The 16,649-nt window shown below is 43.2% G+C and overlaps 1 protein-coding gene across 5 annotated transcripts in view; it reads left to right on the top strand.

Annotated features, from left to right (window-relative positions):
• The window catches only part of CBFA2T2 (CBFA2/RUNX1 translocation partner 2), a 43,941-nt gene that overhangs the window by 20,288 nt on the left and 7,004 nt on the right, over nt 1–16,649 (top strand). For 3 of the 5 annotated variants that reach the window (XM_018555347.1, XM_018555343.1, XM_018555346.1), the window contains exons 2-7: nt 7,956–8,099; nt 12,320–12,561; nt 13,377–13,466; nt 13,569–13,750; nt 15,694–15,953; nt 16,485–16,582. In XM_018555347.1, coding sequence (XP_018410849.1) covers nt 7,956–8,099; nt 12,320–12,561; nt 13,377–13,466; nt 13,569–13,750; nt 15,694–15,953; nt 16,485–16,582 — 1,016 coding nt within the window. The remainder of the gene's footprint in view (nt 1–7,955; nt 8,100–12,319; nt 12,562–13,376; nt 13,467–13,568; nt 13,751–15,693; nt 15,954–16,484; nt 16,583–16,649) is intronic. The other 2 variants (XM_018555345.1, XM_018555348.1) reach the window with 2 other exon arrangements.

Raw genomic sequence — 16,649 nt, 5'->3', positions numbered from 1 at the left:
CCTCTGACTATGCTGATAAGCTTGCAGAGAGAGAAGCATTAAAGAACATATACACTGAGGTCCCTTGTTTGGGTGGCCTTACTATGTATTATTACTGACTGTAGTGTAGCTAGCAATAATCGGGTAGAGCCAGCTGTCACTCACGCAGCTGGGCGGATCTCGACATCGATGTCAGGATCCGCTGCGGCGCCTCAGTATACCGCGAGCTGTAGCTCGCGGTATACTGAGCCTAGGGTAACGGGAGGACGCTAGTTTGTGTCCTCCCGTTACCCTAAGGAGAACTATGGGGAAAAACACTGACCCCATAGTTCTCCTTTAAAGGTCACTAAAGATGGAAAAAAAAACCTGTAAGCTACCTGCAATAGAAAACACAGTATGCTCGCCTCTCCCACTGCCGATTCCAAGCTAAGCACTTAACGCAGAACTTCAGCCAAAAATAACAAAATAACAATGAATAGTCTGTAAAAGATGAAATTACAAAATTGCCTTTTTGCTGCAATATTCACCTTCAGTCCAGAGATTTTTCCCCACACTTTTTTTCTGCCGCAAGATTTCCTTAGTCTGATGGACAGCATTATTTAACCCACGTCCTCTGAGCCCATGTCATTCTGGAACTGCCACTATCCTGTGATTGGACTGTAAAAGGAGAACCAGCGCAGTGATGAACTCCTCTCTTTGTCACTCTGCTTTCTCTTCCTACTGGGATGTTCTTTGTCGGCACAGGAACTGTTTGGCTTTTTGTGCTGCATCTCCCTCTCCCAGTCTGAACTCTGCTGTGCAAGAGGCTGATGCCATGTCACGTTCAGGTACTTGCACTGCTTGCACTTAAAAATGACATTCAATAATGTATTGATGAAGACGGAGCTCCATTAATTTGTGTATTTGATATCTGCCTGGAGTTTAGGTTTAACCTGTAACACATAACTTAACTCGGGGGCGCCCTGAGGCAGGGTGTCACCCGGAGCGGGTATAATTTGCAAGGCTAGGGACTATCTGGGGACAATGTGCAAGGTTTGGGGGCTGACTGGTTGGGTGCTGTCTCCAAGAATAAAGGCTGACTGAATAAATGCAGTTTGCTGGATGGGTGCAATCTGCAGGGCTGGGGACTCGCGGGATGGGTGTAATCTGCAATACTAGGGAGTGACTGCTTAGGTGCAATCTGCAGAGTTGAGGAGGGTCGGAGTGGGTGAAATCTAGGGGGAATTGTTGGGATTAGTGCAATCTGTGAGGCTGGGAACTGCAGAACTGGATGATTCAGGAGCTCTAATGAGCCCTGCATTGACATTAGCGAACCCAGAGCCTTTACACATCATTCTATTCCTACCATACACAGAAGTCATTGAAGACCTCCAAGCAAAAAATGTTTGGAGACCTCGAGTTCAGAAAAGACTGACATGACAAGGTGGATGTGACTATTTCTCTTGCTCTTATGCCATGGCCCAACTATATTTCCTTTGTTATGAACAGTCTTTAGGCTTTCTCCTGGTCTTGGTGTGGGAGAACATGCTCACTTGCAATGCAATAACTATACGGTTTAGTATTTGGGACAGCGGGGAAGCGGAAACATGGCAGGTCCTCCGTAGGACTCCATGACGTTTTTTTGATAAAATAATTTCCCATCTGAAAAAGTTAAATGTCCAAAATGTATCAGTTGTTGTAACATTCACAGGGCTATTCACAAAAGGGTGAAGGGTTTGGAGAAGGCAGGAGAAGTGAACCATCTAGGACAACATAGCTGAACTGGAAACATTCTCCAATTCGGATCACTTTCCAGTTCAGCTGTGTTGTCCTAGATGGTTCACTTCCCCTGCCTTCTCCAAACTCTTCACCCTTTTGTGAATATCCCTGAAACTGTTTTATAAATATTGGGGAATGTTAGAGTCCTGGATTTCCTGGATCAAACCATGGGAAACCCAGATGTACATCCACTGCAACTTGACCTGGCAAATTGGGCCAACACGTATGCTTGGCAAGAAACCTGCCAGGGCCTAGGGGTGAAAATATTTGGGTTCAGGTTTAAAAGGATATGGGATGGGTATCTTTGTAAATTTTTGTTACATTTTATTAAACCAATGTTAAGGTGCCCATACACCTTACGATTATCGTACGATAATCGTATGCGATCGACTTTTCGAACGACAATCGTACGTGTGAATAGAGTGCCCGAACCGACATTACTGTACAATCGTACGACTTTTGACGGTCAAGCATGTTTGAAAACTTTGCTCGATCATACGATTGTCGTAAGGTTGCTGGCATTTCCGTCCGTCAAAAGTCGTACGATCTACACCGCGCATGCGCGAACGAAAATACGACAAATCAATTACCGCATTTCGTCCAGGTGCTTCTTGTTAATTACGGCTAAATTAATCTTGCGATCATCGGGGCAGGGTGGGGCTGTCGTACGAAAATCATACGACTATTCGATCATCAGACGAAAGGTTTCGTCCGATAATCGTAAGGTGTATGGGCACCTTTAGCCATAGAATTGCTTTCTATGAATTATTTTGTATTTGTTCTATTATTATGTATTATATTTTTGTTGAGATATATACTGCATAGCTGGTGGTTAAATATTGAGGGTTAACGACTTGGTACTCAGTGTAATGGATGTTTGTTTCCCCAAAGGGTGCCACTAGTGTCCAATAAAATAAAAATTCACTCCAACTTGTTGCATCTCCGGACCAGCTGAGCCCAACATAAACCCATGTGCAGCTTGGAATGAGGAGGAGGTGGAAAAGCACTTTGCTATTGTCTAGTAGCAGATGTGCGCCATGGCTCCCCCTCGATACTGACACCAGGTGCAGCCTGTGCTACTCATAATCCCAGTCACCAACGCTCATCTGTTTCTATTGTCTCTTAAGGAAATTAGCATTGCATTCTGACCTCCCCTATGGCTGCAGGTGACTGTCACAGCATCAGCTGTTGTCCTTGACTCCCCTGTACCACAGACATACGAGGAGGGAGGGGAGGACTTCTTTTTTGTGTGTTTTTAAATTAGTCCTTCCCTAACAAAACCGTGCATGATTGCACTCAGCCCTTAAGTAGGCAGCGAGGACGTAATTTATCCTTGCTAACATCTTATTTGTAAGGTCACAAACACTACAAGTGCCATTGTGCGCGTCTTCCGAAATAACTTCACCGACTGTTTAAAAAAACAAACAAGTGTCCGCTTTGTAAACTTTTCATCATTGTAAGCCCTCACGGGCAGGGCCCTCCTTACCATCTTGTCTTAAATTGTATTGTGACTGTAATGTCTTCCTTATATTGTAAAGCGCTGTGCAAACTATTGGCGCTATATAAATCCTGTATAATAATCATAATCATGGTGGGAATCTTAATTATTTTATCAAACTGCAATGACTATGGAGATGAGTTTTGTTTAAAAAGATGAAGGGTTGTATTTTTTTAAAGGGCACTTGAAAGCAGAGAAGTACTATGTGCAAAATGTGGAGGTGCAATTCAACAATCTAAAAATATAAATAAAATAAGATTGTAGGGGTTTGCCAAACCAGACTGAATTCTGCTACCTGCAGTCTGTCAAGGGATTTGCAACAGTCAATGCTTGAGAATGGGGCACTTGCATGCAAAAAAAGTGTATGTTACGTTTCGGGCACCAACCACTGAACTTGGTCAAATTAAAATGTCACTGTTGCCCCCCCCTCCCCACCCCCCAAATTATTGACTATTCCCAAACCTTATTTTTACCCATTAACCCTATCCCTTCACCTTGCATAACACCAACCCATTTCCACTTTTGCAGCCAATTTGGATAACGCCTACTATAGCATTTCTCTATTTTTTTCAGTCACGGCACCCTTTAAAATGTAAAAAGTCTTGAGGTACTCCAGTCTAAAATGCAATGGATTTCAGCCCAGAGTCCTCAGTGCCCTCTTCAGCCCAGAGTCCTCAGTGCCCTCTTCAGCCCAGAGTCCTCAGTGCCCTCTTCAGCCCAGAGTCCTCAGTGCCCTCTTCAGCCCAGAGTCCTCAGTGCCCTCTTCAGCCCAGAGTCCTCAGTGCCCTCTTCAGCCCAGAGTCCTCAGTGCCCTCTTCAGCCCAGAGTCCTCAGTGCCCTCTTCAGCCCAGAGTCCTACCATCAAAAGATTTTGAGGCACCCCTGAGGAAGCCAAAAGGCACCCCAGGGTGTCACGGCACACTGGTTGAGAGACTGATCTACTTTATATTTTTTTTACATGTTCCTGTTTACATTAGATAACTGCTTACATTTTTAAGTGCTTTTTGTTTGCTTAAAGTCCTACCTGGCCTTCCCCTATGTGATGTTAAGGATGGGGTCTGTTTACTCCAATTAACCCTTTCTGTACTATGCTGGCAGATTTAATCATCAGTTGTAAACTAGATTTGAACACGGGAGTACAGTAGCTTAGGTATTGAGTACAGTAGCTAGTAGTAGTTTTAATTGGTAATTGGTTTGTTTTATCCTTCTGATCAACAGTGGATATAGGGTTCTGTACATGGAGGTTTCCTATTTAATTAATTCTTCTTTTTTTTTTTTTTGGTTGAACTTGATGGCTTTGTCCCTCTGCAGCCTGACTGTATTGGTGTCATTCAGTTCCCAACCAGCAACCAGATTTCTAATCTTGCTCTCTGAGCCTTGGTCGATAAATCTTCTGCTCTGTTCTGGAGATGAGTGGAATGCATAATAAAATTGAGGGAATTTCCCAAGGAGGGTTCTGAGCTGGACACTGATCATTGTCCAACTGCAAGGCTTAACTCTTTAATTCTTATACAAATGCTGCTTCTGCAGTGCAGAGTATAATCCGCAGGACCTGGCATATGGTGTGGTGTTTAGCCTTCAGAATGGGAGAACTGGGACTAGAAGATAATTTTATTAGTACGTGGCAGGTGTGGCATGGATGACTTCTTAATTTTCTCATTAAACCCCTGCTCAGCATTTCATTATCTCCATATGATTTCAAAGATGGTAGTTAATACTGTATAATGTTGTGCCTATGGCAGTGTTTGTTGCCTACAGGAACCAGAATTCTTTCTTCTATTGCTAGTAGGTTCATCATTGAGAGAAAAATGCCTGCTTGCTATGGGCAACATGGACAGTCGTTGAGACCATAAATACATGAGGTGACATTGGTGACCACAAAATGCAGGTTGGTAATGTCACACAAAGTTCTCTCTGCTAAAAGTTCCCATATTTGAGGTACAGGCTGGTCACATGACTTTGACAGGTCACATGACCTGGTTCTTCTCCTTCCTCTTTATAATTTTTGCAGTGGTTTGGTGTTGGTAAAGTATCTCTCATTAGGGCTATACTGCTATTGTATAAGAGCTCATTCACATGGGTGCAGTGAGACATTTACCGTAATGAGTGGCCCCATTATTTGTATCGGTGGAAGAAACAATGCCTCGTTATTGGTGTCAGTGGGAGTATTAGTGCCCCATCGTTGGCATCGGTGGAGGGAATAATGCCCCATCCTTGGTGTCAGAGGAGGAATAATGCCCCATCCTTGGTGTCAGAGGAGGAATAATGCCCCATCCTTGGTGTCAGAGGAGGAATAATGCCCCATCCTTGGTGTCAGAGGAGGAATAATGCCCCATCCTTGGTGTCAGTAGGAGGAATAATGCCCCATTGTTGGTGTACAAGAAATAGTGCCCATAGTTGGTCTCAATGGGAGAAATAGTTCTCAAAGAGCCAGTTAAGGGAAAGCAAAGGGTCACATCCAGCCCACGGGCCACACTTTGGGGACCACTCAATTAAACCAAAAAGAGGGACAACTGAGGAGGTTTGGGGAAAAGAGATGTTTGGATACAAAGAGGGGACAGTTGGGGGTATCTAGTTTCCTTTAGCCAACAACCCAGTGCCCTACACCCATGTGACAGCCAAAGAACATCCATTTTTACAATAAGTAAACCTCTTCAGCAGCAAAGTATCTCTTGAATTTGTTTTTAATTGCCAGCAAATATTCTAGAAACGTCTGACGTTGTCTTGCATAAACAATATTTGTATGTAGCTTGTTCCTTATCCAGGGAACTGTATATCTGCAAATTGCAGCTTTTTTGGCAATCTGGATGCGTGGATCCAGGGCACATTTTGAATTTTGGCACCGCAGAGGTTAATGTCAGAGGAAAACCTCAGCTTGGCAGAAACGGGAAACAGATGGAAAGTGGTTTTACCACAGTGCTCAGGGAAAATCACAGAGAGGATTCTGGAAGGCTCGCAGTCAGGGAGTTTTAGTTCAAGATTTCAAGTCCCTTTTTTTTTTTTCATGGGGCATTATTTGTTTGTGTGCCGAATATTTCGATGTGACCCTAAAGCCTGTAAATGGAGGCAGCCTATAGCAACCCAGCAGATTTCAGCTTTGTATGGTCATGTCCAGTTCTAAAGTGAGTTCTTATTGGATGTATAGTAATTTTAGTGCAATTTGTGGCCATGCGATAGACCTTTTCTATCGATTTTGTTATTTTAAAAATGTTCACTGAATTTGTTCTTGTACGCCAGGGGTGCCCACAATTTTTGTGTTAAGATCTACTTTTCAAATGACGAGCTACATGAGATCTACCAACGAAAAAAAAAAAACCTCCCCTCTCTCTCTCCTGGTAAATATACCAAAATGGAACAAAGGGGCCACCATACACACGCTTTGTGATCTACCAGCATCAGCTTTGAGAGCTACTGGTAGATCACGATCTACCTAATGGGCACCCCTGTTGTAAGCTTTCTTTAAAGTGAACCTTCACCCTTTTCAATAACTGTACATCATTTTTCTCCTCCCTCCTGTTACACAATCTGTATTTTTAATTTATTTTAAAGAAGAAGTGAACTTTTAGACAAAGTGTACTTTATTCTTTTTGACCTTCCCCTGAACTTAACAATCCCACCCTCACCATGTCACGCATCCCAAGAGGCTTCGGGTAATCTCCACCACACTGCATGTGTTTCCTGCAATCTGCACCACACGGCACATCATCAGGGGGCTGGCTGCAAAAACCTGAAAAAGACAGTCAACTCCTGATGATGGAGGGACCCAGTTATTTTGTGCTGCCCCCTTCTACCCTAACAAGATCCAACCCTCCTACCCTAACAAGATCCAGCCTTCCTACCCTAACAAGATCCAGCCTTCCTACCCTGACAAGATCCAGCCCTCCTACCCTAACAAGATCCAGCCCTCCTATCCTAACAAGATCCAGCCCTCCTACCCTAACAAGATCCAGCCCTCCTACCCTAACAAGATCCAACCCTCCTACCCTAACAAGGGCCACCCCTCTTACCCTAACAAGGGCCACCCCTCTTACCCTAACAAGGGCCACCCCTCTTACCCTAACAAGGGCCACCCCTCTTACCCTAACAAGGGCCACCCCTCTTACCCTAACAAGGGCCAACCCTCCTACCCTAACAAGGGCCAACCCTCCTACCCTAACAAGGGCCAACCCTCCTACCCTAACAAGGGCCAACCTTTCTACCCTAACAAGGGCCAACCTCATAACACAAGGCATACCAAGGCTGGGACCAGAGAGGCAAGACGGACACCCACCCATCAATAGAGGCTCAGCATCACATGTGGGCATTACATAGGGTAGTCTGAGTGCAAATTCAATCTCTCAAGGAATGTCCGCCCCTCCAAAAAGACATTTTGATATTTACATAAGGCCTCCCATTCCCATTCCGTCCCAGCTCATTGCATCAGGGCTGAGGGTTATTGGGAGGAGTACTGTGGCAGGGTGCTGTGATGTTTTCAAGACGCTATGTACAGCACCCTGCCGGACCCTCTCACCAGCCATGATCTGCCTACATTGCACAGACACCCAGTGATGACATCAATGGGTCTAAAATAAGGTGTTTAATGAAAGTGGAAAGGTTTGATTTAAAAATGTGATTAGCATGTTGATGGAGGAGAGAGGAACCAGGGAAGGCAGATCAATATAGCCGTGTATGTTTCTAGCGGTCTTTGTATTCACACTCTGCCCTCTCTGTCACTTTGTAGTTGCTGGAGACAAGAGGGTGCCAGCAATGCCCGGGTCCCCCATGGAAGTGAAGATACATTCTAGATCCTCACCTCCCACGATGGCACCTCTGCCACCAGTGAATCCATCTGGCCCAAGGCCTGTATCGTTTCCACCCTCCTCACGTATGTATATTGCACTTGTTTTTTTGTGTTGCTGTATTTATATACTGTAAACCAATATGCCAGTGCTTTACAGAATTATTTGCACTTTTCACATCTATCCCTGTCCTCAAGTGACCATACAGTCCCCAGTCTGGTCATATACGTAGACCCACTCAAGGATCAGTTGGTGTGGAAGCCAGTTAAACAATATTAGCCTGTGGGAACAAACTGGAGGACCTGGGAGAATCACACGCAAAGACCATGAAGAAAGCGTTTAAGCGTTTCATGTAGCAATTGAACCCATGACCCCAGTGCTACAAATCAGCTCTGCTAACCACGAAATACAGCGAAGTTAAAGGAAATAAGGTGTCTTGTGGATATTTTCTTTGTGTTCAGGGCTTAAAAAAAAGAAACCCGTTAAAAGTTTTGTAGTACATTATACAGTAGATCACCCATATATTCCCTATACTGCAGAGCTGGAGGAAGCAGTACAAAAAGCCAATCCTGTTCTGAGAAGGAGCATGCTGGTAGGAGAGATCAGAGTGACAGTGAGATGAGCTCATCACTCTGCTGTTTCTTCTTTCACTGTCCAGTCCCAGGCTGGGGTGGGGCCAGAAGCGGGTTGCATGTTGCTGGCCATCAGACTGAGGATATCTGGTAGCAGAATAAAATTACTATGGAGAGCTGAATATTGGAGCAAAAGCTGTTTTGTTTTTGTTCTGCGATCTTCTCGCGTCTTTTGATCACGTGTTTGTGCGTGTTTGACGGGTGTCCACGTGCGGTCAAAAATGTGTGTTTGAGCGGCTGCATTTGTGGTGCCATTAACAAGTAACGGTACCACAAGTGCGTTGTATGTTTTTAACGCATTGCATGAAAGGCGTGCGCATGACACACTTTTGGCACATATTCACGCAACGCCAAAGTGTGTACGGGCCGAGTGCTAGTTCACACCAGATCATTGCGCTAAAAGCATGATGCCCATGTGTCTAGCACGCACCATCGCCCAGCTAGGTGTGTTTCGTTTAAATTCATTCACTTGAATACTTCTTTGACCTAATGGGCTATACACCCGGGGTAGGCAACTTCTGCACTCCAGATGTTATGGAACTACAAGTTCGGGGAGGCATTACAAGACTCCGACAGCCACAGGCATGGCTCACAGAGGCATGATGGATTTGTAGCTTCACCACAGCATGGGTAGTGTTGTGGTTCACTATAGCATGGGTAGGCTGAGGTTTCCTACCCATGCTATAGACCAGCGTTTCTCAACCCTTTTTTTTTTAGGCATGGCACCCTTTAAAACTATGCACAATCTCGAGGTTCCCCAGTTTAAAATTAAAAAAAACGGCATGTGGCCACTCCAAAATACATACCAGACCCTTCCCTTCTTTTTCATATCAGAGTCTTCCCCCTTTTACATCAACATTTCCCCTCCACATCAGAAGCCTGTCTACACCTTGGAAAGGCATGCTGCTGCACAAACCTTTTGAGGCGCCCCTGAGAAAGCCAGAAGGCACCCCAGGGTACCACACCACCCTGGTTGAGAGAGGCCGCTATAGACTCTATAGAAGCAATAGGTTCATTTGCAGTACCAGGGAACTCCTGACAAGCCACTTCAAAGATGGCCATAACCCTTTGTTTGCAGACATATTGTATGCCTGCTTGGAGTGCCAAATTGAATATGCCAAATTAAATATGGAACAGTTATAGATGGCAAGGTGCATGCATTTATATCGTCACTCTGGTCCTTTTGAACCAGAGATGGAACCAGCATCCCCAAAATCTTGCACGTTGCCATTATTAACGCATTCCAGGCCATTTTTGGACTGGCTGAGAGCCATATACAAGGAGAGAAGCTATATGCAATCCATAAAACACCACTGACAAGACCTAAAAATGTATCCTTTTAGTAATTTATTTTCGTGATGACTATTTAAATTGGATGTAATTTATGCAAGCAGGACACTTCCACTTGGTTAGTAGGTAAATAACATTAACAGTGTAAATATTCATTGGATGTGCTTAGCAGTGTTGTGCAGGATGTGATAAAGCCCTTTGGCGACACCTGGGGGCGGTCGGTGGTATGGCACCGTGATACTTTTCTAAAGGAAATTTATACGGGGATTATTAATAATATTATTATTATTCAGAATGTATATAAGGAAAACATTACAGTTACAATACAAATCAAGACTTGTAAATATTTTCTTATTTTATTTTGTATGGCCAGGACGAACAAATGTAAACATTTTTATTTCCTTGAATTCTAAATATTAATATTATGACATAAGTAGAAGTTAGGTTTGCAGGTGATATCATTGGCTTACTAAATGGAATAAAGTGCAAGCTTTCGAAACATGACTTGTTCTTTCCAATGTATAACCTGACCGTAAGAAACTTACATTTTATACATGAAACAACAAAGATACAGATGTTAGCAACTTTAATTGTACTCATTTTATTAGGTAATTATTAAGGAAGTACAGTGGTACCTCGGCTCATGAACGCTTCTGTTCGCAAACAATTCGGTTCGCGAACAGGAAGTTCGGCAAAATTTTGCTTCAGTTTGATGAACACAACCGCAGACATCTTCCCAATTTTAACACATTGTCGTGGCTTTCTCTATTCGAGATCGCGGTCTGATCACAGTTTGATTTGGTTTGCGACCAATTCGGTTCGCGACCAGAATCGTGGAACGAATTAGGTTTGTGAACCGAGGTACCACTGTATTCATTTAACGTAAAGTGACAAGAAACCATTTTAGTTTAAAGTACACTAAACCATTACAATGATCTATTTTTTGGTCTGGTAAATAGGACATTGAAAGTCTTTTGTTATATCTGTTTGATAAGTGCAAAGAAAACCCTGTTGATCATGTAAGAACTCTTGTCAGCTGATAACTTCCTCTTCCTCTACCGACTGTTATAAGTTAGCATTATTCCTAGTTCTCTTTGTGCACTACAGAACACCTATGTTTTGGAAATTAAGAGAGGGAGAAGTGTTCTGTAGTCCTAGTACACTTCCTTTCCTAAGATGACAACGATGCCCCTGCTTAGATACATTACGGAAACTGGGCGTTGTCACTCTAGCAGAGGAAGTGTGTTACTGGCATGATCACCAGGTAAAAATAAAGGGGGAAAAGCCCGAAAAAAAACTAATGCAGCCACCATATCTAATGACTGGTAATCTGTGATATAGTAAATGTTTGTTTTTGGGTTTTGATACATTTTTAATGATTTCATTTCAGGGTTTTTTTGTACCGGCACAGACAGAGGTACAACTGAAAGCCAATGGGATCACAGTCAGGCTCACACCTTAGGTACATTTTGCCTTACCTGCAGCCTAGGGGACACATTTTGGGGTTTTTATGTGCAGCCCTCTGGACCCCTGAAGATTGAAGTCTGTGTTTTCCTTTTATTGCCCTGTAATAGCAGTAATCTCTAGCAGTCTCATGTAATATGTCTCCAGTCTATGACTGTCTACTGGAGCATGGCCTTAGTCTCTAACAACTCCTATAGCATATTCACAGCCTCTGACCATCTCCTGCTGCATCTTTGCAGTCCCTGACCATCTCTTGTAGCATGCTTGTACTTGCTGATGATCTCCTGTTGCATATCTGCTATCTCCGACAGCGTTTTGTAGCATCACATTCACTAAACAATATATGGGCCCTTTGTTGATGTCAGGGGCCGCACTTGTAGTCCCCATGCCAGGAAAGCTGATGATCACTGCCTTAGGTGCTAGATGTTGATTAACCATGACCACAGGTTCTCCTAAGCCTAAGAGAAGGATGTACTGTGAGCACATAGCTGGTAAAGAGAGGTTCTCATGGTTGAGCCCCCTTCTTGGATTCTGGAGTTGCTTCCAAACTTCGGCCCTCCAGCTGTTGCAGAACTACAAGTCCCATAAGGTGTTGCAACACTATAATAGCCACAGGCATAACTTCCAATGGCAGATGCATGTGGGATTTGTAGTTTCACCACAGCTAGAGGGCCGAAGTTTGGCTACCACTGCTCTGTCATCACAACCTTAGTTAGAAATGCTGCAAACAAGTCATATTTCTTTCTTGACATCTAATTCAGCATTTTAAATACATTGCGTGTAACTGCAACAGTCCATTGCTAATTTATTTCTTCCTGTGATATCTTCAATCCATCTTATTGTCAGCTTTTTCTGCCCTGCTAATTTGATTAATGAATACTCCATACCCATAACTGAGTATCTCTCTCATTATTCTTCAGTTTCCAATGGCATGAATCACTCTCCTTCTTTACTGAACGGAGCTCCGTCCCCACCGCAGCGTTCCAGCAATGGCCCTTCCTCCTCTTCTTCATCCTCGCTGGCCAATCAGCAGCTGCCGGCCACCTGCGGGGTGAGGCAGCTCAGCAAACTGAAGAGGTTCCTCACGACTCTGCAGCAATTTGGCAACGACATCTCCCCTGAGATTGGAGAGAAGGTCCGGACCCTTGTTCTTGCTCTGGTGGTAAGTAGGCCTGGAGACAAGGGAGAAAATCTCAAAGGGTGGAGGACATACAGAGTATACAGCAGAAAATAAACTGGAAACCTGTTTTATAGAAGATGTATAGGCAACATATAAGAACGGAAAGATTTGCAAACAGACATTGTTGCTAGTTTCTCTCATTGGTTATTCGTTTTCACTGATTACATAGCTTTGCACAACTTTTCTAACTTTGCAGTCAGCTATGATACAATCATGAGGCAGAAAAGAGGAAAGCTGTAGAAGATATTCATTTCATGGACATAAATGAGTCACAAGGAAGGCAGCAGTGAGCTACTAAAGGGTCAGAGCACATACAATCTGTTTATTCTGAGTTTCTCTCATTGCACTTCAGCACTGCAGTGTTTACTGCTGAGAAGAAATGCCAGTATACAATATTTCCGTTTCTCTAGTGTCTTCTAGTCCCTTTTTCTCCCTATTTAATATTGGAGGATAACATTCTGTATTTAGTCGAGGCAATGCCAGGTAAAGCTATGTTTTAGTGCTAGATAGAGTGGGGAAGAGTTAGAAGCTCTGCCCCTACTCCGACACTACTACTACTACTAGTGACAACTGCAAAATATTCTAATTTCCCTCAGTTTCTGTCCTGGCGACACTGGTCACCACCACCGTTCTCGTCTAACCCTTCCCACACTATCCAGAATGTGAAATTTATGCTGGAAGTTTAGAAACATAACATAAGCTGAATGTAATTTGAATGTTGTTTTAAAAACAAACATCCCACCTTTCCTGTCAGAAATTCTCTTGACTGATGATCGTTTCTCCTTTCCACAACCCAGAACTCAACTATAACCATAGAAGAATTTCACTGCAAGCTTCAGGAAGCCACCAACTTTCCTCTTCGGCCTTTTGTCATTCCATTCCTCAAGGTGAGTGTTTCAGCCACATCCTGAGCTGGTTACAGGGGAAGAGATCTTGCTTTGTGCTAACTCTTGGCTTCAATCAATACAGTTTCTTGGTTTTATTTCTAGGCCAACTTGCCGCTTCTTCAGAGAGAATTACTGCACTGTGCCCGCACGGCCAAGCAGACTCCATCTCAGTACTTGGCACAACATGAACACCTTCTACTCAATACCAACACAGCTTCCCCACCTGATTCCTCTGAGCTGCTCATGGAGGTCAACGGCAATGGGAAAAGACACAGCCCGGAAAGGTAAAGAGCGGTAAATCTCTGCATTGTTCTAATCATCTGTTACTATACTTTATATTAGGTCACCAAGTCATTTCCTTTCTCTAACAACATGACATTTGCCTATTTTTCAAATAGCCTTCTTAGATATTCCCTCACACTTTTTAGGAATATTGTTCCAGCACGATAATGCTTCTTGCCATATTGCTAAACTGTAAAGGACTGGTTTTTATTCCAGCATAATAATGTTATTAACTGGAGAGAAAACAGCCTAAACCTCACTGAAAACCTGGGGGCAAGATTAAAGCTTGAAAACACATTGGGGGGAATTTATCAAAGCAATTGCGAATCTTTGAACTTGCACGGAAAATATTTGCTGCTCTTTGCGCCAGATTTATGATGCTAGTGTAATGCTGTTCATAATTGAGGTTTAATAGACTCCAAGAAAGAAGACTCGTAACTCCAGGAAAGAAACTGTCGCTTCTTGAAGAAGTGGTTACAGGGACTTCTTAAGTTGTGATTGTTTTGTTAGGTGATGCTCCAGTTCCAGACAGCCGCAGGAAACAAGTGCAGATGAAAATAGGTGCAAAAAAACATGCAAGTGGAAAAGTAGTGCAAGCTCTGGTCAAAACAGGTGCCGTTGGAAAAGTAGTGCAAGCTCTGGTCAGAACAGGGGCACATAGTAAAAGACAGATTTGCTCATTAAAAAAAATGATCTCGGAGGCAAAAACTGTCACAGTTGCTTTGATAAATTCTCCCCATTGAATCTTTAATTAAGTGCAGGTATCATATTCTTACACCAGAAGAACTTAAAAAAAGTAGTGCGTTCTTTTTTTGTACATGAAAGCATTTATTATTGCTGCTTGATAATATATTATATTACATAATATAAAACTGAATTCAGCACTAAATTTAGATTACATTATATATAACATGATGAGTTTCAGCACTTTTTAGAGTAAATCTATCACTCCAAATTAGACAAATCAAACATTCAAAAGTGTCCACAATTTTACCCAATAATGAATCAGTAAATCAGTAGCAAAGCACTGAAGACATTAGATCAGCATTAAAGCCATTCAACTAGCATTTTTAGAAGGAAAGGGAGCTAATGAGGGTTGATGCTGGCAGTCTTTTGATGAACAGGTTACCCAGTATAACATAATTAAACATAACCCATAAACTGATGACCATGTCGTCACAATGACAATCCCTATATTTCCTTGGTATGGGTCCCCTTTAAATTCAGTTTAAGAGACCTTAGCCAAGGGTTCTTGGAGAAACAAGGGTTGTTTGGAGTCGGAGCCCTTACCGGAAATAAACCAGGAGGACTGGTCATGAGGCAAAGTGATGCTGCAGATACTTCGTTCTTTGGCACATTCTTGTCTACAATCTTTTTAGCTCGGTTCTTTTGATTTCCTGACAAGGGTTCAGGTTTAATTCAACCCTTGTGGAAGTTGACGAGCTGAGGCCAATGTCCGAGCCCCATGAAAAGTGAAACTTGCTACACTCCATACAGTATAATGACCTTTCAGACTATTCCTCTCAATTCAGGCCATATGTGGATTACAGTAGAACCTATCACACCCGCATCTATAATTTATTACTGAATGAGGCCCTTCCTTGGCAATGTTGGTATGCTGGTGACATCTACATAGCGCCATTTACCCAGACCAGTCCAGCGTGAGTAAGCAGGAGTTTAAAGTTGGCTGACATTACACAGCAAAATCAGACATGAGATGCCTGCCAGAACCTTTACTATTGGTGAAATTCTTTTATGTGTGTAGAGAGCCCCCCTGACTGCAGGAGCACAATGTCACGGTGACCTTGACTTCAGCTCCATCTTGAGGTTTTGATTCACTACCACCTTCTCTCTACCCAATGAGAGTACTAATATATAATTATGTGACTGAAATGTTCTATTGGTCAACAATTTGTTCACATAGTTCTATTTAACCTGTTTGCAGGAGAGAAGATAGCATGTTTGAGAGGGAGCCGTTACCTCCTGAACCACCGATGAAGAGGGTGTGCACCATTAGCCCTGCTCCTCGCCACAGCCCAGCCCTGTCCTTGCCTCTCTTGACTTCCTCCAACCAGTTTCACCCCACCCCACCTCCTCTACAGCACTACTCATTGGATGACATCCCAGGATCACAGTTGTACAGGGATCCGCTGTCCAAGATGGGGGAACATAGAGAAGTTAGAGAGCGTCACCATCCAGTAGGCGGTAAGTGAAAGCCATGTCAGTTGATCTAAAAAATAAAGTGGATGAGAAAAAAGTGTATTTAACCAAAGCAACCAATCAAGCACCATTTGGCAATGTGCAGTTGGAAAATGGTCCTTCAAATCTGGGTGATGCCAGCAACATGGCGGACACTGTTATTCCTGGGGGTTATTCCATCAGCGAGGCAATGTGGGACTCTTAATATATTGCACCTTCTAGTAGTGAAATAAGCTTTATTGCTGTCTCTGACAGTCGCTATCCTATTTTCTGGTGTGGGCATCACAAGGACAGGAAGTGAGGGAAAATCTTCCCAGTGGGGTTCCAGGGAGAAATAGAAACCTGAGTGAAGGTTTAACTCTTTCCCACTCTATTCAAAATAGAAAAAAAAAAGAATGGTCTTGAGTTAAGTTTTAATACCATGGGTTAAGGGAAAGGATTGAGAAGCGGAATGCATTTCCTGACATTTTATTGGGTCTGGTGTGATAATGATTGACAGATTAGTTTTAATATAACTCCTATATGTTTTGGCTTCAGGGATTAACGGCAATCCGTCCAATGGCTACCAAGAAGAACTAGTGGATCACAGACTGACTGAGAGAGAATGGGCAGAGGAATGGAAGCACCTAGACCACGTAAGACTGTCTTTTCATTATCTGATGACACTTAGTAGCACTGTTTGGTGGATAAGTGAACCTGAAC

This window comes from Nanorana parkeri, unplaced genomic scaffold (genome assembly GCF_000935625.1).
Source record: "Nanorana parkeri isolate BGI_ZX_2015 unplaced genomic scaffold, ASM93562v1 scaffold193, whole genome shotgun sequence".
In the NCBI taxonomy this organism is placed as follows: Eukaryota; Metazoa; Chordata; class Amphibia; order Anura; family Dicroglossidae; genus Nanorana; species Nanorana parkeri.
This window is presented reverse-complemented; position numbering and strand designations above follow the sequence as displayed.